This window comes from Pleurodeles waltl, chromosome 10, assembly GCF_031143425.1.
Source record: "Pleurodeles waltl isolate 20211129_DDA chromosome 10, aPleWal1.hap1.20221129, whole genome shotgun sequence".
NCBI classification, from domain to species: domain Eukaryota; kingdom Metazoa; phylum Chordata; class Amphibia; order Caudata; family Salamandridae; genus Pleurodeles; species Pleurodeles waltl.
In genome coordinates this window covers 537798107-537819303 of record NC_090449.1, presented here as the reverse complement: position 1 = coordinate 537819303, position 21197 = coordinate 537798107, and the positions used below count along the sequence as shown (strand labels likewise).

The following is a 21197-nucleotide window of genomic DNA, read 5'->3' as shown; positions in this document are numbered from 1 at the left end:
TTGTGCTCCTCTATTTCAATTCTGGGACTGAGCTCCGAGAAAAAACAAAAGATATTATGCGGACATTGCTCTTCAGGAGCCTTACCTCCCACCAGGGGGCTCTTAAATTCGGATTGCCTCTGGTATTCGTCCGATTATAAATGTTTTGGCATTAGGACTCCAAATCGACTTCAATACACAAAGGAGGAAGGGGTGATTTGGGGGAATAGGAAAGCTAGTTTCTAGTAATTGACATGCAAACAACAGTAATAGGAGGGTCTAGACGGCAGCTCTGTTCTTAGATTACTCTGATTGGTTGGTCTAGACGGCAGCTCTGTTCTTAGATTACTCTGATTGGTTAGAAATGACTACCGGAAGAAACCATGCACGCTACCACACCGGAACAAAAATAACCTAGAGCCCGGAAGAGGTCACTCGGTCATATGTGCGGGGACCGCCGTTCAGTGATGTTTCCTATTCCGACGGCGCATTCGAAATATATATATGTATCTCCCGTTTTGGGAATATAAACTGGCAGAAGCATCTGCCCTCGGATTTGTGCTTCTTACTGATATTAATTCTTTTCACATTCGCATCCATCTTAATAACATCTACGAAGTTGTTGCACTCGCACACGTTCCGTGCTCGTGGCTATTTGAAGTTGCATTATTTTGTTTAGAGGAGTAGCAGAGCCTGATTAGCGAGGGTTTCCTCGGTTATAGACTCTTAAGATGACCTAGCAATATGGACATTTCATACAATTGATCAGTAATGTGAGTTATTTATTAATCGCAAAGCTAGGAATTACACTTTTCAATACATCAAGAAGCGAGCGTTCGTTTCTAGTTTTATTTGTACTGTCAATGCAGCTACCACAGGTGAATTACATACACGTTCAGTTATTTTCCTCTTGAGATGCTCTGCTTTCGAGACACTAACCTTTTCATAAACTCCTTCATATAAGTGGCCTTAAAACCTGGTGAGCGGGTATTAATAAAACGTTTGGCACAATATTACTGTCTGGTACTGGACCAAAAATGGACAAGGATGCATTCGTTTTTTACCAGGATTTTTACCAGACTCGCACCAGCCTATGCTACGACAGACTCCATATAGATTACATAGATGACCCCGTTACCTTTACGTATTCAATGTTTTTTAGACTCTATCTCCTTCCTAACCGCCCATGTGTTTTTTCCGCCAAGTTTACGGATGGCTGGGAAAGCAGGAATCACTGGGTTACTCAGGATGGAAGGCCTAACTTTGATCATCTGCTTCAGAAGTTTGGTAAGGAAACACCTTTTCGCAAAATATGCAACAACAATATTGCTTATAATTTCAGAAGACGAACTCCTGTACAGCTGTGCAAAGATAGATGTGTGAGTCAGCAAAAATAATCGTGATAAAATCTGGATACAAACGAGTCTTTTGGAACTTAAGTAGCGATCATATTTGGCAGGTTGCAATGAGTGTTGTCTTCGTTTGAAGACAGGATTGTCTAAGGACCAGGACAAGGAGGATATATGGCCATCTCAATCTAACATCCTCGATGAAAAGTGTTTTGAATTACCATGACTTCAATGAAGAGTTAGATTTTTTCCCATCAGAATCTGAATCATCCTCTTATATGCAGTTATAAGGATTCGCAAATGAGGTCTCTTTTTTGCGAGCCTAGTCTTATCCACCATGCATGGTTCAGTTTTGCATTCATTCTGCATTCTAAAAGTTCACTTCCTCTGCAGCAGTTTCCGAATTCACTCTGAATTTCGCATTTTAGAACTTTATATTTTAGATTGCGTCTGCATCAGACCTTGTTTAGACTTAGAAGGGTCTGTAGTCCAAAAGATATGTTTAAAAAAGGTTGGAATACACACACTATCATTTATTCATATAGTCCTTGCAAATTGGGCCTCTAAGCAGTCACCTACAACAAATGACTTGATTTTTAATTGTGAGGTACAGACCGCTTCTCTTGTATTAGGACTCGAAACTTTTGAATATCTTAATATGTTTCATGTCAACTTGTAACTCTCTTTTATAAACATCCTTCTAAATACTTCTTTTTCAGGGGAAGTGATAGTTCCTGTTGCAAACTGTGATGTGAAAGAATACAACTCCAATCCAAAGGAGCAGATTCCACTTGCAGAATTCATTAGTTATTGGAAGGACTATATTCAAAACAACTACTGTTCTCCCAAGGGTTGTCTCTACCTCAAGGACTGGCACATGCTCAGGTGAAGATTTTTGTAAAATCTTTTCAAGGCTAGCACTTTGTTTGGACTTGGTGTATAAAATGCAGAAATTGAGCTAATTGCTCTTTTGGAGAAGGATGAAATTTACTGTGGAAATTCACTACCACGTGTGGGCGGACGGTAGAGAGGAAAAGGAGGTAGATGAAAATGGGGCCACATAAGCCAGGGTTATGTGGGCAGTGCTGATCAGAAGCCTGGCTACAATGTAATTAAAGGAAACCCTTGTGTTACCGCTACATTGGTGCTGGTAGAGCTCAACATTGCTGCAACATTTAATGCTACATTATTGGCACTGATCCACAGGGTTTCTGTTCTACTGATTGACAGTAACAACACTCCTTAACGTAGTTGCTAAACGTTTATTGAGATAGGATTACCACATGGTGCTTGCATTGGACAACTCTGGCACTTCTTTATAGGGCTGCAGTTCACCTAATGAGCAGTGCAAACCATTTTCTGCAGGTCTTTTATAAATTCATAATAGTGGCAGCATTTCCCAGTGGGGCTATTATGCTACTAATGCACAGCACCAGCAGTTCTAAGCATATCTGCTATAGTTTGGGTGGGGCATCACCAGTGCAACTGTGTGGCATCAGTACTTATAATCGGTGGTGGCATTAATTCTCTAAGGTAGTGTTTCCCAACCTGTGGTCCACGGACCCCTAGGGGTCCGTGACACATTCCCAGGGGGTCCGCAGACCCTGACCCGCATGAAGGCACTTCTCCAGCTGGGCCCTCTGCAGAAAAATGTTCGTGCTTATTTATCTGGTTATTCATTTGTGCGACAGCTGTAAAAGCTCTGCAAAGTTCAGTGTAAGCTTTCGGACAAAAATAAAAGTGTCAACTCTGGTGATTAATGTATCCGCTGGTGAGATATGAGTTTGTCTATTGGCAGATTTGACTCATTGGAGGTAGTGCAGATGGTTAATATGCCAGATGCAAAGAACATGTATCATGCAATGAGCCACATTTTATGTGCATAGCACAGTGGGTTACCGCTTTTGTCACAGAGATTCTTTTGTTATTGCGCAGTTCATAAATCACAATCATAATCTAGCACAGCGAGTTATGAACTGCCAACAAAGAACTATATGTAACAAATTAGAATATTACATTTTTTTTTCACTTCATTCATTACTGCTAAAAAAAACATTGGTTTGCTTGCATAGGAGTACGCTATTATTAAAGTCAATGCTAGCCACTGTGTTATGTTCTGAATCCTGAGTTTGTGTTTCTGCAGACCAAGCGCTCTTAGAAAATGCCTAACAATATGGATGAGGTGAATACTACACCTTTTAGTCCCCTGTAAAGTGTTTTGACACCCTACACTAGTATGAGAGGTGCTATAGATCAAATTAAATACATGTGACAGAGAGGCTATGGAGAGATGAGAGGCCTTTATGGTTTTACTTCCTTTGCCCACCACACATTAAATAAAAAAGTTTATGTATCTAAAAAATAAAAACAAAAATCGCTTGGTAAATGTAGAATGTGACTTGAGGATTCAGCTTTCCTAAATAAAACCAAACATTGAAAAGTTAGTCGCCAAGATGCAGCACCAACTTTCCCATAAAAGTTTTCCAATTTTTGCAATTTTTTCCAATATAAAATAATGATATGTTTACTAATTTGAGTATTTGTTTGGCGTGTACTTGTTTGTGTATTTTTTGCGAATTACTGTTTTAATGTTTGAAATTTAAATCGTATAAATTTCTTGGGGGTCCCCGGCTTCCAATAGTGATTCAATGGGGGTCCTCGGGAGTCAAGAGGCTGGGAAACACTGCTCTAAAGGTAGTACCAAGACTCCTCAGTGAAATAGGAATTGGACAGTAGATCATTTCTCTGTAGGAATCAGAAGTTTACAGAATACGTATTTGCATCTGCTCTCTTTGTTTACCACATAAAATAATCAAACACACTCATATATTTCTGAAATATTGTCACAGTTTAACGTGTGAAAGAGGACATGCATTATGAAGGTCCCACTTTTGAGTTTTAAGTTGATTAACTTGTATCAGTATGTCTGAATGTAAGCTTATTAAATGCAAACCTTAGTGTAAAGTAAAAGAAACTGGTAAAAGACTCTTGGGGCAGGGTAAGAGAAAGAGGTTCAAGTCTATCTTGTATATTTGAAGAAATTCTTCACGTTGCGTCTGGAGGGAGCGGGGAATACAGTAGCTGTGGTTATTTGTGGATCAGATGTTTCTTGAAGACAAAGTTATCTATCTCTTTCATAAGTGGGAAAGAGGTAGGGCCTGATTCACAAAGAGCCTCGGCACTCATGAGGGAGGCCTCGCCGTCGAGGCAGGGTACCGCACTCTTGGCGGGACCTCCGTACTGCATTTTTCCATTAAAGAGGTCCAGCCAAGATTGGGGGAGTGGTGGGGGTGCTCCGCCACGAGTGTGGTTGCCCCCATGTGAATCAGGACCGCAGAGTTTGAGGGATCAGTCTCATGATCCATGTACAGTTCATCATATAGCATTAATGACATCTCAGAATAAGAAACTGTGACTTCTGTTCCCATTTCACATATACTGTAGTTAAACTGTCTTAAATAAACAATCAGATTAATGCCATTAAGTGCACAGCCACCTCTGCACTCTGCAGTATCCCAGTTGTAGACTCAGAAATGATCACAACATTATGCATGTGGCGATGATCCGGTCTGAATGGGGCAATTAGCACTTCTCCTTGGCATGGGCCTTGGGAGCTTCACATTGCCTGATAATCCCCCTTTCTGCGTTCCATTAAAAAAATCATATGCAAATTAAATATGGTCCCTCTCCAGAAAAAAAAGCAATCTAGTCCAAGCTGCTAGGCAAGTTTGTTGTGAACCTAAACACAAGCAACCCCAAACATCTTTCAGCCTTGTGCCTCATCAGTGAGTTGTAACTTAAGTCCCTATGGCACGGTAAGTTCAGGACTCAGGATCGGGTATCCTAATGCCACACTTAGCGATTTGCGTAGACAGAAGAAAAGAGATGGATGGATATGCTTAATCTGTACATACTCTCAGTCCATTGTGTTCCATCATTTAGTAGCTTTTATACTAGGGGCCAATCTTATGTAAAGCAGCCTTGCTCAGCTACACTGCCTAAAACACCAAGGGTTGCCTATGTTTCTTCAGGGATAGGACATGGCCTACTGAGAGACTGTCTGATTTCCAATCTCTGTTTAATGAACATTTTGGATAGGGTAGAGAGTTAGTATTATGTAGCACAAAGTTAGAACTGTGTAGCACTATATATATTTTGAACATAACACAATTTAGCTTTAAAGTATTACACTGTATAGGAATTGATATCTTAGATGTACATGAACATTGCTTATGGCCCAGGGTGAAATGAAGACAGATTTACTGAAATTGTTAGATCTCACGTTTCACATATTCACCATTGCACACAAGTATGCTACCAAGTTTATGGGTTAAATCCTTAGCACTGCTTGCTTTTGTCAGCTATCACATCATTAGTACTGCAATCCTTTGTCAATCATTATTCCCTTTACACAACCCATGTCACTTATTGTTTCTCTTATGTTGTTCAAGCCTCGAAAAATAATCAAAATGTTACCAGACCTTCTGGTCTAGTGAGTTGAATTTTTTACTCAACCTGTGTAAGGTGCTTCACTCATAAATTGGTCTCAAATTGTGTGATCCTAGGCAAATATTTTGTTTCCTAGAATCGCCTTTTTCTTTATTGTCACATATGAAAGCACCTTTAAATATGTGACTTCAGCCATCCCTGCTGAACAGAAACTATTTTGTTTGATTTAATAGGCTAAACTTTTGCTCTATGTATAATAAAAATCTAGCCCACATTAAAGGTACACATGACCACCGACATGCCTCTTAGTTCACTAAAAGCATTGTCTTCCGGGCAGGAGCAGGAATGTTTCTCAGTTTATGTTTTAAATCCTTCACTTTTAATAAATATATTACTAAAGCATGAGGTGGTAGTGCACTATCATTTACAGACAGCATGTCTTCATTGAATTGCCAGAGTCTGTCCCACTGACATGCAGTTTTGCTGCTAAAACTATATAGTGTACAAATGATAACGTGCAGAAATGGAAATCAGGTTTTAGCAAATATCTATCATTTGCCATCACCATGTAAAGTGATTTGTTTTGATTATGTTAAAATCTTTGTGTCCATCGGACTTCAGAATTGCAAAAAAGTGCTTTCCTAGCTACTGAAATAAATTTGGAAATATCTGTAAAGTTCATTTTTGAGCTATTTAAATGCGTGTTAGAAAAAAACCTGACATCCTGCAGCCTATAGTTTCACGCTGCATGTATCCTAGCACGAATGCCAAATAGTTAAATGTACTCTTATTTCTTTGACTACAACGTTAGAAGATTGGTAAACACCAATCTCCAGGATTAAATAAGCAGCACGTTGTAAGAAGACATAAGGTGTCCTCTGTTTTTGAACACACAGCAAGAATGACAAGATTTAAAAGCATCTTTATGACACATTCCCTTTCTGCATGAACAGAACGCCAGTTCTTTGCCAGTTAGAGCTCCATATCCAGACTGGGCCACTAGGCTCTAAAAGTAACCAGAGCTGATAAAATCTGATTCACCACAATGAGTGGGCAAGTCAATTTCTCGAGGCCTGTTGTATGATACAAAAAGGTACGCTTTATGCTGGCATCAAGTCTGATTGATCTGATGACAGGCCAAACATCCTCTTTCGGTGTCATTTAAAATTTTTCAGCTTCATGTAATAATTTCTGAAGCTTTGTTCTGAAATGATTTTTTTTTAAGTGCCTTATTGAATTGCACATTTATAAAGCGCAAACTGTCACTCCTTGGGGAAGCATCCTGGCACTACAGCGGAAATCTGCAGAAATCCGACCATGTGTGGATGATACATTATAATATTAGAGAATAACAGAGAGTGTTGGACAGTCTAAAACCCATGTCTTGAGTTGCTTTCTAAAGCTAGATTCTGAGTCAGTGAACCTCTGTTGCAGAGGTCGGTTGTTCCAGACCTTGGTCCCCAGGGCAGAGAAAAATGTGCCTCCCCTAGTTCGTTGTTTGAAGACTGCTGGTTTAAGCAGACGTGCTGAGGACGACCGTAGGATTCTGCTGGTGGTATAGTGGGTGAATCTGGAAGTGAGAAATTTAGGTCCAACAGCATTAGAGGCTCTGTTAGTCATCAGAATAATTTTAAACCGGATCCTCTAATGGACCGGCAGCCAGTGCAAAGTTTTTAAAGCTACCAAAGCAGAGAACCTTCTTGGGGAGTTTCAGGACTAGTGTGGTTGCTGCATGCTGGACAACTTGCAATTTTCCCACAGTTGTTTTGTGGAGCCAGCATACCTAGTACAATAGTCCAGCTGTGAAGCAATGAGTGCGCATGCCACTGTCTTCTTTGCTGTTAAAGGCAGCAGATCAAAACACTTCTTTAGGGTCTTTGTCAAATTAAAACAAGGGCCTGAAGATAAAAGGACAATTGAGAATCAAATTTTACTCCCAAATTCCTTTGATCTTCAACTGTGGCCGGGGCTGATTCAGGCCACCATTGGGAAGGATTAAAAAAATAATATTTTCCCAACCCCATGATCTCTGTTTTTCCTGTGTTGAATTTCAAATGATTGTTTAGCATCCACTGGATAACTGCGGTCAGGCAGCCTTTGAAGTTTGACTCTGATCCCAGTAATGTCTCATCCAGAGATAGTATCAACTGGTTATCATCAGCATAGGAAATAGTATCAATGCCAAATGACGCAATTAAGGAGACCAAAGGGGCATATAAATATTGAAGAGGACGAGACTCATGGATGACACTTGAGGGACCCCTGACGTTCGTGTTACTTCTGGTGAGACATACGGCCCTAATAACACCTTCTGTTTATGATCTGAAAGAAAAGATCGTAACCATGAAAGGGCCAGTCCATTAACTCTGCATTCTTTAATTTTTTGAAGTAAAAGACTGTGCGAGATAGTATCAAATGCGGCAGATAGATCTAAGAAGGTCAGTACCGCATTCATGCCTGCGTCCAAAGCCAAGCTAAGAGTATCAGCAACTTCTAATAACACAGTTTTGGTGGAATGTTTTGAATGTAATCCTGACTGCTGTGAGTGCAGTTATTCTGTGTTTTCCAAGAATACAGTTAGTCAGGTATTTATTAGTTTTATCCATTATTTTGCTAATTGTGGGCAATAATGAAATTGGACGCAGGTTGGACAATAAGGTGGGGTCCGCAAGGGGTTTCTTTTTTAAAGGCTTAGCAGTTGCCAATTTCCATAATGCCAAGACTGTTGCTGCGGCTATTTGGATGTTCAGAATCTTATTTAACAGGGGGTATACTATGCCTACAACCTTATGAAGGACCCAGGGAGGACAGTGTCATCTGGAGACCGTGATTTGAAGGATAAAATGGCCTGGTGAGATTGGTCTAAGGATATTTCCTGAAAGACAAGTAAGGTATCTACCATTTCTGGCCATCATCAATTGGGACATTTGAGAGGGGCGAGGTAGAGGTTAAAATCTCGTTGTATTGTCCCAATCTTCTCCTCGAAAAAAGAGGAGATTTTATTACAGAGAGCTTGAGAGGGAGGGATCTGACTTTTCAGTGCCCTAGGCCTTAGGAAAGAATTGACAATCCTAAAAATACTTTTTGGTTGCCATATCTTGCCACAGTTTGAATGGCAAAATAAGCTTATTTTTGCTTTTTGGATCTGTTTATGATATGCTTTTATGGCAAACTTAAAATTCCACAAATCTTATGACTTAAAAGCTTTACACCATTTCCTTTCCAGTTGATTACAACATAAATGTTGTTCTGCTGAGGTCTTATTAAACCAGGGGAAAGCAGGGGAGGCTTTGGGATTTCTTTTTTGAGAACTTGAGAGTAGGTAAGCCACTTACTAAAAGATTCTATATCACTAGCACAGTTTGTTGTAAGATGGGAATAGAGTTTGCGAAAGTAGTAGGGAATGTAGGATAATGTAGCAGCTTTTACCAAGAAAGAGTAGTGGGTAGATTTGAAGCTGTGCTAAAATGGGGGTAGTAACCTTGTTCAGCAGTAATTTTATGTGGTAATAACCTGTGGTCAGACCAACTTTGTGGAATAGGACTTCTAATGATAAGTTGGGCTTGTCAGAGTAAATGCAGTCCAGCATATGCCCTGCATTATAAGTGGGTTGAGTAACCATTTGATGTAGTCCTAGAATACTTAATATGTCTAAAAAATTAGATGTTTTAGAATCATCCAGGCATTCTTAATGGAGGTTAAAAACACCCAAAACAGTAAAATCAATATAACAGAGGAGCACGGGGACATCACTTCCCCCATGGAGGTCAAGAAGGTAGAGTCAGGACCCAGCGAGCAATAGATTAACACACCTGAGAACGACTGTGAAGGTCCAAACTTGATACAGTAATTTAAACTTTCAGCTCCATCAATGGAGTCAATATCAAATGTATTGCATTGAAACGTTTCTCTAAAAATAATAGCCAGACCTCCTCCCAGTCTACCTGATTGATCTTTCTTAACCAGCAGATTTTGACCATTTCCATTTGAACATCAATAACCTTTTGGTGAGAACCATACTGAAACATATACGTTTCTACTTTTTTTCTTTTAATTTCAAACACGTCACCCTCAGGTGGCTTCAAACATGGTTAAATGTAGGCACACCTTTAATTCATCCAAATATTTAAAACATGGTTAAATGTAGGCACCCCTTTACTTCACCCAAATATGTTCTGCGTCGTGTGAAAAAGCCATATCCTTTTGCTATTCAATATATTGTACCTCAATTTTATTCAGGATTCTCTTTGTCATCTGTGACCAGGGAGCTGACCTCTTTCGTTTTTTGTCAAACAACATGTTTAATGTGAAAGCCTGCTTTTTTCTGTTCACCCTCAATTAGCAAATAATACTTGTTTTTCCATGTACGGTGTACCTCATCCCTCTTAACCTTCCTGTACAAAACTCCTGTATACAACTGATTTATCTTCTGCCCACAGTTTCTCAATTTTCCAACTGTTTTGTATCATTGAAAGTTCCTTTGGTTCTAACGAACACCAGGTTAATGTCTTGTAGCCCAATAAGGCTTTATTTTGTATATCAGAATGAATCATCTGCCATGCTCCTATTCTTTACACATCCCTGAGAATCCAAAAATCTTGCCTTTATGAAATTCATCTAGAGTTGCATATTTCTTTATCACCAACTTGTCCATGACTCTATATTTGACATTGTAATTAAAGATCCAGTAACCAAATTGTGGTATTTCCTTTATACAAGATAAATATCTATTTTGGTGCTGTCCATCCTTCCCCCACATTCTGCAGTCTTGCAAGCCAGAAGTACCATTGCCTCCATCTTATGATTTCATAGATGTAGCAACTCTAAATGTTTAACTACACTGACTATGCTGTTAGTCTTAGATTTTCATCTGTTGGACCTTGGCCTGCATTTTTGTTGCCCATTTGTGCTACACAAAGTCGAGTCTATTTAATGAGACCTTCTGCCACTGTGTTCAAACATTAATTAAAATTTATCAGCGTGCGTTACAACTAAAGCTGGGTTTCCAGTGTGGCAAGTTTCTAAATAACTATTGTTCTGTAGTTACAATAAGCAGGCTTAGAAAACTAAGAGGATACCTTGCATCATTATCATGTACCACAATGGCATTATCCCGGATTCTTTCTACACTGAACACATCTTAATCTGTATCGCATCTGAACCGCATAGAGCATGGATTTTTGCAATTAGTGTCCAGTGCTGTCAAAAATATCCTTTAATGATTCTAGCTTTTGTGAGATCAGGTCCTGATGATCTGTAGCATAATGCAAATTATAATTTGTACAAAACTATTACATCTGTATTGCCAGTGGCGTAAAAGGAACATCACTATCCTTGAAGTTTCACACGGAACGTCTGCCAGGCGATAAGTTCTTTGTGCAAAAAGAGATTTGACACTGGCTGCCAGTCTGTTAGAGGATCCTGCTTAAAAATATTTTGGTGACTAACAGATCCTTTAATGCTACTATGTAGTACATGTATCACTGTCCTTAACGTTTTTGAAATCCACGCATGTACAGGATATTTTTTTAGAGGAAGCAGTAGTTTTGTCAGTGGGCACCTTTGCCATTTACCTCTGTATAGTGGCAAACTGTTTGATAGCACATAAGCTGTTTACTCTTGAGTTATGTAGAAAGTGTTACTCATTAGGGAACTGGATCTAAATTGAATTAAAATTAAATCTGTGCACCACCATGTAAATATGCTTCCTGTATAATTGAAACAATAGACTTTTCACATCAATATTTCTTTGTTAATCGTTTGTAAAAGAATTCCAGTAGAAGATGGTAATTTTAATTTTAAATTAAAATTAACAACTTACATTTTCTTAAAGTTAGTTAATTTCACTTTCTGCTTTTGAGCAAGTATAGTATAAGCAGATGAGAGATACAATATAAAATTAGACAGAATTTGCCCCCTTTGTATTTTTCCACTTGCATTAATTTACATAGCTCTTGAAAAGCCTGCCAAAGCAAGAAGTACATGAAACTGTCATTTACTTCTGTTTAAACTATCCATCATCTAGAAGCCTACTAACCCGGAATTTGCTCAGTGTATACTGTCTGATAGTCATCTATGTTAAATCCAATTTTGTCTTGCACCATGGAGCCTAAACTGAGCCTGATTCACTAAAAACATATAACAGTAGGCGAGGGGATGTATTCCACCCTGCAAAAGTACCTTTGCATTTTTTGCATGTTAACAAAACAGTCCCAGAAGTATGCCAGGAAAATTGTGCCATGTACATGTTTCAAGCAACAAGATGATAGATCGGATGCTTGACTTAATCTTTGCCTCTGGCAATTACTCATGGCACGTTATAGTCTATTGTTTATTTCCTGCTGTGCCTTTCTAGAAAGATACCTCCATAGGCAAATCAGTATTGGTCGTTCTCCAGTAGGAACAGCCGAGCCTGAACTGCTGGGTCAGTCAAGCAGCCCTAATCTGGTTTCAGACTTCTTTGGCCTCATCAATGAGGTATAGCATGAGTCCTGCAACACAGTGTGCCTGGAACCCATATGTTGGCATACCTGTTGTACATCGATTGCAGCAAACAACAAGGTGAAGTATGTAATACTTTAATTAACCTCAGCCACTGGCAGTGGCTCGGGTCCCATGCCAGTCCATTGTTTTGAACTCATCCTCTCAAAAAATGATGGGAAGGGATGTGGCCTGAGTAATTACAAGTAGCTGATATTTAAGTATTCCACCTGTCATTGTTTCTTTCCTCAGTGTTACGTCCTATGTGCGACAAGTGTGCCCAGATGTAGGTGCATACTGTGCCACAAATCTCAAAGTATACCACAGTGACAAGGCCTCAGTAGGCCCAATCCCACCTGGGTTGGCTTGTGTTTTCATTTAGAGGGGCTTGGCCTGGCAATTTTGATAGGGCCCTTCCTATTGGAGCAATACCAAAGCTGATTTAAATGTGGATTTTTTGTTTTTGAGGTAGCTGCGTGGGCAGAGAAAAACAATAACTAGGATGCAGCCCAGCGTAAATTACAAGTGCATATGATTAATTCAAGATTTCTGTCTTTCACTTTTATTTTTGTTTCTCAGCTGCTAGTTTTGAGGCATACTTCTGGGAATGTCATACGAGATATCCCTGAAGCTCTAGTTTCTCCTCTGGGCTATGGTAAGTAGAGTGCAATTAGGCATAGGGAAAATGCAGTCTGAGGTGCAAATGCTGATTGTTTTTTCCTTCTCTCTTTTTCTCCCTTTTTCTGCTGAGAAAATCAATTTTCCCTACATTTTCTGCAAGCCTGGAATTGATCTATTCTCCTACCCACCCTGGGTGTTGAGTCACTCCATCCGTTGCTGTAGTAGAACTCTGATGACTTTCAGGGTGGGAAAGGGTCAGAATGGTGTTTGTGAATGGCCATTCACCAACTTACAAATCAGTCCATGTCTTGGTCTTCCCATTCCATACCTCTTGCATTGGGTTTATTTCTGCCTAGTTCTGCACTTGAGATGGAGAAGTAGGCAGTAGTAGTAGTAGTAAAACCATTTTGGCCTCTCAGGAATCCTTCTGTAAATTACTGACAGATGTGTAATACATTTGTAGACTTAAATGCATGTATACAACAAAAATTATTTTGTGAAGCTAGCCCATTGACTGTAATAACTAACATTGTTTTAGGTACTATGTCTTTGGCCAGCAGCCACTCAACTTCTCCACCCGCTTAGGCCCTCTCTCACAGTGTCCTGGAAAATGGGCTGGTATGTCCTTTGCACCAGAGTTACCAGTAATGGGGGCAAAGGTAACACCGGTAGTGAAGAATATCCTGCCCATTACGAGTTGAATCCTCGGGGCCCACTCAAAACTAAGGATTGACAGAGGAATCAAGTAATTCCAGCTCTGATTACTTATTTTGACCCAGATTTCAACAGGAGATTTTAGCTGCTTTCAACAACTAAAAACTCTGGGTGAAAGTTAACCAGTTGTGTTCTAGCAGACTGTAGAATTCCCTTGAAGGCCTTAATCTCTGCTGTCTCCCTACTTGTTTGTGTATGTCTTATAATTGCACTTTCATAAGCAACTCATTGCCCCCTTATGCCCTTTTCTTAGCTTTGTTAAATGCTCCTTAAAAGCAGTTTTACAGATTGTAACTGGAACTGATTACTTTATCTCTTTTAATGCGGGTTCTGTATTAACTGTCTTGCAGATAAACACCCATACCACAGTTGTTGCAAGGAAAATGCCCCATTTTTAAAAAAAGTTGTTCACAGTGTTTGGCAGCCTTCTGCCAAGTGTATGTTGTTCTTTACACAATTGGAAAAAACATTTGCTTTTCATGCTTTGAAAAGCCATATCCTACAGGACTTCAACCTGCAGTCATTCTTTTCAGACTGGAGCACCTGCCATTTCTGTTTATGCATGTGAGGGATCAAAGAATATTTAGATTTCATCTACTGTTTTAAGTCTCAGCAGCTCTTGGGCTTTGTAGGGACGGACCTTTGTGATGAGTGAGGAGTCAAGAAACTGCAGTTCTCAACAATTTGTTAAATTCAGTCAGTCTTTCTATTCTGGAGTCAATTTTGAGAGTTCTAATTGATGTTTATGTTTTTTTATTAATCATTTAGTCTTTAGTTTGTCAAATACAAATGACACAACATATCATAAAGCGTGTCGCATAAATCTGACCCCAATCTATTTCTCTTCTAAATCAGGAAAAGTGCATTTATTCGAGTAACCCATAAAGAGTTCTCTCATAAAGAAGTAATAGTGACTCGGTAACTGAGCATTTTCAGAGTCAGAGAGTATGAATAAATAAAATAGCAAAAAAGAATAAGCTTCTGAGAGCCTGTCTACCCTCTAAGGGTACTGAGTGGCAAAGGAAGAAAATATGCAGCTAAGACAATCAGAGAGATATAGAGAGAGAGGGTCTGCAACAAGGTCTGTAGAGCATGTATTCTCTGGTCAAAGCATGTATAGACATGTGAACCTGTACCTGGGACAATTCTTAAACACATTACAATGATGCAAAGTTAACACATTAATGCAGATAAAATGTTGTGACCACTCAGAGTCAAGAAACTGTATGTCAGCAACAGGATCTGTTGAGATTGTAGATTCTAACAGAACATTCTGAATATACAGTATGATACACTTATATGTGTTTTATGCATCTTCTCATTCCGTCATTTCCATTCTTGCACAACTTCACATTAGAAGCCTATTCATAAGTAACAAATGTTGAAACCTATAATGCACATTAGGGATTTCAGTGCAAGTCAAGCGGTTGAAAAGGAAAATAAATATTTCTTTCTTTTGTTAGGATAGGGGAGTTGCATCATGAGAAGATGTGCGAAAGAAGCATTTCAGCTGATCAATAGCAGTTTGGAATTTGCAAGTTACTGGACACAGGCCATGCAGAGTTTAGAAAAGAAAATGCATGTTTAATGTGCAGTGTTTAGTTAGGCCTGCAATCCATTTGTACAGGTTATTGTTTTAAATACCGTTTTAATTAATTTCCATTAACATTTTTATCAACTGTCCCCCTCATTCACAAATGTGATTTAGAGTTCACTTTCATCTTGTTTAAGTATCTCCATTTTTTATTTTGTTAGATTTCATATATTCTTCATTTACTCTTTCATTTAATTTTAATTCTCTCTTCAGCCTCTTATTAAAGTCTCTCTTTCTTTTATTTAGCAATATCATCTTTATAGTCTTACATACAGCAAAGGTAGAAAGCATGCAAGATAATACTATTACCACAGGAACTAAAATCGTTTTCAGAATCCCTCCTCCTACTGCCTAAAGCCAGTTACCTACATAGGTAATCCCATTTGTTAGCCCCTGTACTATACTAGCGGTTTCTAAAGGTTCTAGATCAAGCTTAATCATATCTGAGATAGTCTTAGCATAATCTAGAATCTTTTTACCCTCATCAGGAATAAAAGTGCAACAATTATCAATTTTCAGCATCTTGCAGACTGCACCCTTCGCTATTAATAATATAGCAAGTGCATAGTGATTCTGCAAAACCATGGATCTAATAGCAATAAGCTCAGTGTTCTCTACTAACAAAGCTCCAGAAGTACTAGTGGCCAATCTGTCCACTACTGTTGAAAGCTTTCTAATCTTTTCACCATTTAATACCACTCCTACACCAAGTATAACTGTGCCAAAATATCTCCATTTCATTGTGTGCCTTCATTTACACAATGTGTATATCTGTGTACAGGTGTTAGTGTTAATGCTTCTAAACTGTGTATATGATACATCTTTGGAAAAAGCAATCCTAAAAAACGTATGCCCTCGAAATGTGCAGGTAGTCTAAAATAAGCATGTTCTCCAACAAAGAAATATACTCTAGGTATGGTTGGATCATCCTCTTGTAGTATTTGCCATGATCCTGCAGACATGTTCAACACTGGCTCATAATTAGTGTTCCTTGCTGGTGTCTTTGATCCACTGATTCCTCTCTTAAGCACACACGCTTTCTCTTTATGTCTCTTGTTTAACTTCAATTTGTGAACAGCTATTTTTTTCCTATATTCATGTTCTTCTTTTCTCCATACATTCTTTTGACCATCATCTTTCTTGTATGCATTTCTTGCAAATTATTAATTGCTCTCTTCTAACATTAAAATTAATGTTTTCTCATGAATTAATTTGACATGTAAGTTTTTTTCATGAGCTTCCTCAGTACTAACATTAAGAAGTGGCCTAAAACAGTACTATGCAGTTGCCATCGCTCTTGCTTGTGGATGTAAGTTCATGCTGTTAATTAGTGGAATTTTTTAAAGAACCATATCAAAGCTTGAGTGATAATATTTAACATGTCTTTGCCTATATACTAAGCTAAGAAATAAACTGTCCATTCTGCAGAGGACAGCATGTGCGCATATATATAACAGTTTCGTACTTCAGTAGCTTTAGTGTGTTCTTGTAATGAATATTTGTTGAGTAACCTTCATTCATGTAATGTACAAATGATGTTTTTAGTTCACTTTCACTAACATTTTGCTTAGATGTTTCATTAATAAATACAACTACATTTTTCTTCCTTTGTGGTTCAAAGTTTATAACTAATATTATACCTCCTCCTATTAAAAATATAAACGTGTAAGTAAGGTCCCTAAAAATTTCTTGCATCTATTTTTATTTATTTAAGGTACACGATTCGCTACAATCAGATCTACTAACAAAAACCTTTGTTGCCACAGCAAGTTGTTGACTTTTCTTTGTTAGAATTGAACTATTAGTATCGTCTTTCTTCAGATTAGTTTTCTTCAGACTATAATTAACAATAATCTTCATATAGACTTCCTTAATCCTACTCCAGGTTCTTCTAAAAATGTTATCTCAACTCTTCCTCTGCTCCCACAGTAGTAATCTTCTTATCTTCTTTTTAAACGTTTATTAGTTTCTTTCTTATTTCTTTTTTTTACAGTTCACAATTTCTAAATCTTTAATAATGTTTTATAACAAAATTGTCTTTGTTTTGCTCAGGGTGTTTCAGGGAAATCTTTACTCCAATCAAAGAAATCTGAAATTAGAATGTTCAGTACTTGGCTAATATAATATGTCCATTCAGGTGTTGAATATCTTCGACAATGTACTCTAGATCCTTTGCATTTTCTGGATGATAGTGGTTCTTCTTCTTTGTCACTTATACCACTTGATTCTGCTTCTTCTTTGATTGTCAGTTGTATGGACTCAACTGTCGCACTTGTTTTTTTCAGTTTCTTAACTGTAAGCCTTTGGCATCACGTGAATCACTATTTGTCTTTGCTCCAGAACCTGTTCTTTCTCCTGGATCTTTAGGACCAACTGTTTACTCTGATGTTGAGCTAGAGGTCACTTCCTCAACTTGGCTCATTATTTCTTCTCCAGTGACAAAAACTCGAGTGCCACTCTGTGAGATATCTGACAAATTGACCTCTTCACTTGTCAGAGTTTCTTCGCTCCTTTTTTTCTCATCCTCTGTCTCTGATCACAGACTGCTTTTATTCATGTTTGAACTTGAACAACTTGTGGTGGTACATTCACCAGTGGCCTTGGTTTTGGTTCATAGAACACTATTTCTTCATAAGGATCTCTCGTTCTCTGGGTATTTGAAGCATTTACCCAGTTTGGAATTCCAGCACATTTGACAGCTGTGTTTGTGACTAGAATTACCTGGGAGGGGCCTTTTCATCATAACTCTAGACAGGACTTTCTCACAATTTTATTTTTATGAGAACCACCCAGTCTGCAGGACTGATGTTGTGTCATTGCTTTTGGTGTGGATTTGCAGTTACAGCTTCAACCTGTCAAGAAACAGAATGCACCACATCAGCCAATCCTTTACAATAATTGAGTAATATGTCATGTGTTATGTTTACAAGTGCATTTGCTGGAACTGCAGGTAGTCTCATTGCTCTACTCATGAGGATTTCTTGGGGCGATAAACTAGTTCTCCTGGCTGGTGTATTTCGTAGACTCAATAATACCAAAGTCAAGGCACCAGGCCATTTCATTGAAGTGGATTCACAAACTTTGTACCATTGATTTGTTTGACTATTCCCGAAGCCTCGGGTCTATAACTGCAGTGTTGTTTCTGTTCATCTTGTAATGCTGCACACAACATCTTATATAATATATCTCACTATGAAAGAGAGTACCTCGATCTGACTCTACAGAAGCTAGTTTACCGTATTTGGGCACTAATTCCCTCCACAGTAACTTAGCTACAGTGAAACTATTGTTTCTCCTTGTTGGGTAGGTTTCCACCCATCTGAAGAAAATGCAAACAATCAGTAAGACATATGTCAGCCCGTTACAAATAGGCATTTCAATGAAGTCCATCTGTATCCGATTGAAAGGACTACCTAAATTCCCTGTGTGATTCAGTGTGACTTGTGATAATTTGCCCACTTTCATTTGTTGACATGTCACTCATAGATAACACCATTCATCTGCTGTGGCTCTAAATCTGGGGTTGAACCAGTGCTACTTAAAGGTTCAAATCATTGCATCTCTTCCTAAATGGCTTGTCTTTGAGGGTAATAAACTGTCTGGTAGTACCGATCTTCTGAAACCCTGACATTGTATTCTTCTTTCCCACATCCTGCTCTGATCAACCCTTGTTTTTCTGTTTCAGAGACATTTTCTTGTATTCGTCTCATTACATCCCAAGTGTCTGTAACTTTCAGCATCCTAGAAAACGCATTTTCATCTTGAGATACTTTAGTAAGTGTTCAATTCAATGTACAAGCCACAATTGCACTAAAGCATGCCACTTCATCAGCTTATCTATTGCCAACTGTGACATAATGATTGTCGCTCCTGTGTGCTGCACTTTGTTTTCAATTTTTCAGTGGGGAGTTGCAGAGCTTCAAATAACTTTCTTACCTGTTCACCATTCCTAATGGGTGAGCCAGATGAGGATATAAAACCTTGTTGTGACCATAATTGCCCAAAATAATGGACAACACCAAAGCCATATTGACTGTCTGTAAATATAGACACTATCATCTGGGCTGTCAGGCTGCAAACTCTGGTAAGAGCAAGCAGTTCTGCAGCTTGAGCTGAAGAAGTTGCTTGAAACCATGAAGCTTCTATTATTTGTTGAATTGTACAGACAGCATAAACTGCTCTCAACTTTAATTTGTTCTGAGACACGAGCCACCCACAAACAGGATACAATCTGGAGTTATTAATAGTTCATCCTTTGTCTGATCCTGTCTTGGTGCATAAGTCTTTGATATCAGGGCAATCATGTTCAAATTCTCCAGATTCATCTTTGTCAGAAATTGGTGACAGTGTATAGGGTTTAAGACCTGGCATCATTTTAGCACATTGCTATTTCCTGCCAACATCTGTTGCTCCTATCTGGTTAGTCTGAAATTTGTCACATGCTGAGTCTTTGTTCTGGTAAGTAAAACAAGTGAGTGACTATTACAGTTAGAGGATATCCCAGCACTATGTTTTTACATTTTTCTAGACTCACATTTACTACAGCTACAGCTTTTAAGACAGCCAGGCAAAGCAGCAGCAGCCACATGATCATGTGTCACTGAGAAATAGGCAACTGGTCTCTTGGTATCCCCATGTTTATGTACAAGCACTGAGAGAAGGCATCCCTCCCTCTCACTGCGAAACGAAATGGAATCTTTTGAACAGTCAGGCATTAATATTGTCAAATGCATGCATGCATTCGTTAACTCATGGAACCAGATCTGGTACACCTTTGTGTGTCAACCTCAGTAAGGATTTTGCCACCAAGGAAAAGTTGAGTATCCACTGTGTAGAGTAACCAACCCTTCCCAAGAACATCCTGACTTCTTTCTGTATTCTGGGAGGATTAAATCGCTGTATGGTTTCAACCCTCTCTCGTGACACTTTTCTCATTCCTTTTTCAGTGATATGTCCCAAGTATTGGACCTCTTTTTGACAGTATTGCAACTTGTTTGGAGAGACTTTATGCTCATTGTCTGCCAAATGATTCAGTAGGCAATGGTGTCTATTTTCCAAGATTCTTTTGTCCCTGATGCAACAAGTAGATCAGTGTACTGCCCCAGGACTGATTTACATTGCATCTTTAATGATTCCAGCTTTGTTTTCAAGATCTGGTAAAAAATTAAGGGACTCTTAGTATTGGGATGCAACACCATGCTAATACTTTTTTTCGGAACACAAAGGAAAAAAGATACTGACTTTCCTCGTCCAGTGGAATCAAGAAGAAAGTTGACAAAGATCAATGACTGCAAACCATTCAGGTGTACATGGAATTTGATAAAGTATGATCGCTGAATTGATGTACCACAAGACAACATGGGATTACATATCATTCACTTTTCTCAAATCCTGGATAATTTTAAATTTCCTTTTAGTTTTTTTTAATCCCATAATTGGTAGACTCCCAATTGTTTCTCTCAAAATCTCTTTCATCAACATCCCCTCTATAATGGGTGTGATTCCTGCTATTATGTCAGGAGTCATGTGGTATGGTGGTGTTCTTGGGAAAAAGTGCATCAGGTTTTACATTTATTTCGAATGGTTGTACTCCCTTAATCAATCCAGTATCTTTTCTAGTGAAATCCCATACTTCTGGGCTCACTGTTTATTTTAAAACTGCAGACAAATCTTCTACTGTCATCATTGGGCAGATCCCTACATTTTTTTGTTGAGCTATTTTAAAATCAAGGTCCTCATCATGAGTCTGAAACTCAACAGTTTGAGGCGTATAATAAGTGGTGCAATTTAAATTGCACAGCAAACCTCTCCCCAGAAGATTTACTGGACTCAAATCACAAACAACAAATTGATGGTTCTCTTCAAATTAACTTTTTTTTACAGGAACCTGTTCTGAAAATGGATTTGGAATCTGTCTGTTAGCAACTTCTACAACTTGGAGGTAGATCTGGGATGTCCGCTGTTCTCCCAGTGGAACGGAAAGCTCCAGTGTCAGTAAGAAATAACACTTG

At 38.7% G+C, this 21197-nt stretch overlaps 2 protein-coding genes across 3 annotated transcripts in view; one reads left to right on the top strand and one right to left on the bottom strand.

Annotated features, from left to right (window-relative positions):
• Positions 1 to 273, bottom strand: part of SNAP47 (synaptosome associated protein 47) — a 248036-nt gene extending 247763 nt beyond the window's left edge. Inside the window, exon 1 of one of the 2 annotated variants that reach the window (XM_069210977.1) lies at positions 86 to 273. The gene's annotated coding sequence lies outside the window, so the exon portion shown is untranslated. The remainder of the gene's footprint in view (positions 1 to 85) is intronic. The other variant, XM_069210978.1, reaches the window with a different exon arrangement.
• A 122-nt stretch (positions 274 to 395) lies between these two features.
• The window catches only part of JMJD4 (jumonji domain containing 4), a 44246-nt gene continuing 23444 nt past the window's right edge, over positions 396 to 21197 (top strand). Inside the window, exons 1-2 of the mRNA XM_069210976.1 lie at positions 396 to 1266; positions 2048 to 2213. Of these exons, the coding sequence (XP_069067077.1) occupies positions 1017 to 1266; positions 2048 to 2213 (416 nt within the window). The 5' untranslated portion in view covers positions 396 to 1016. The remainder of the gene's footprint in view (positions 1267 to 2047; positions 2214 to 21197) is intronic.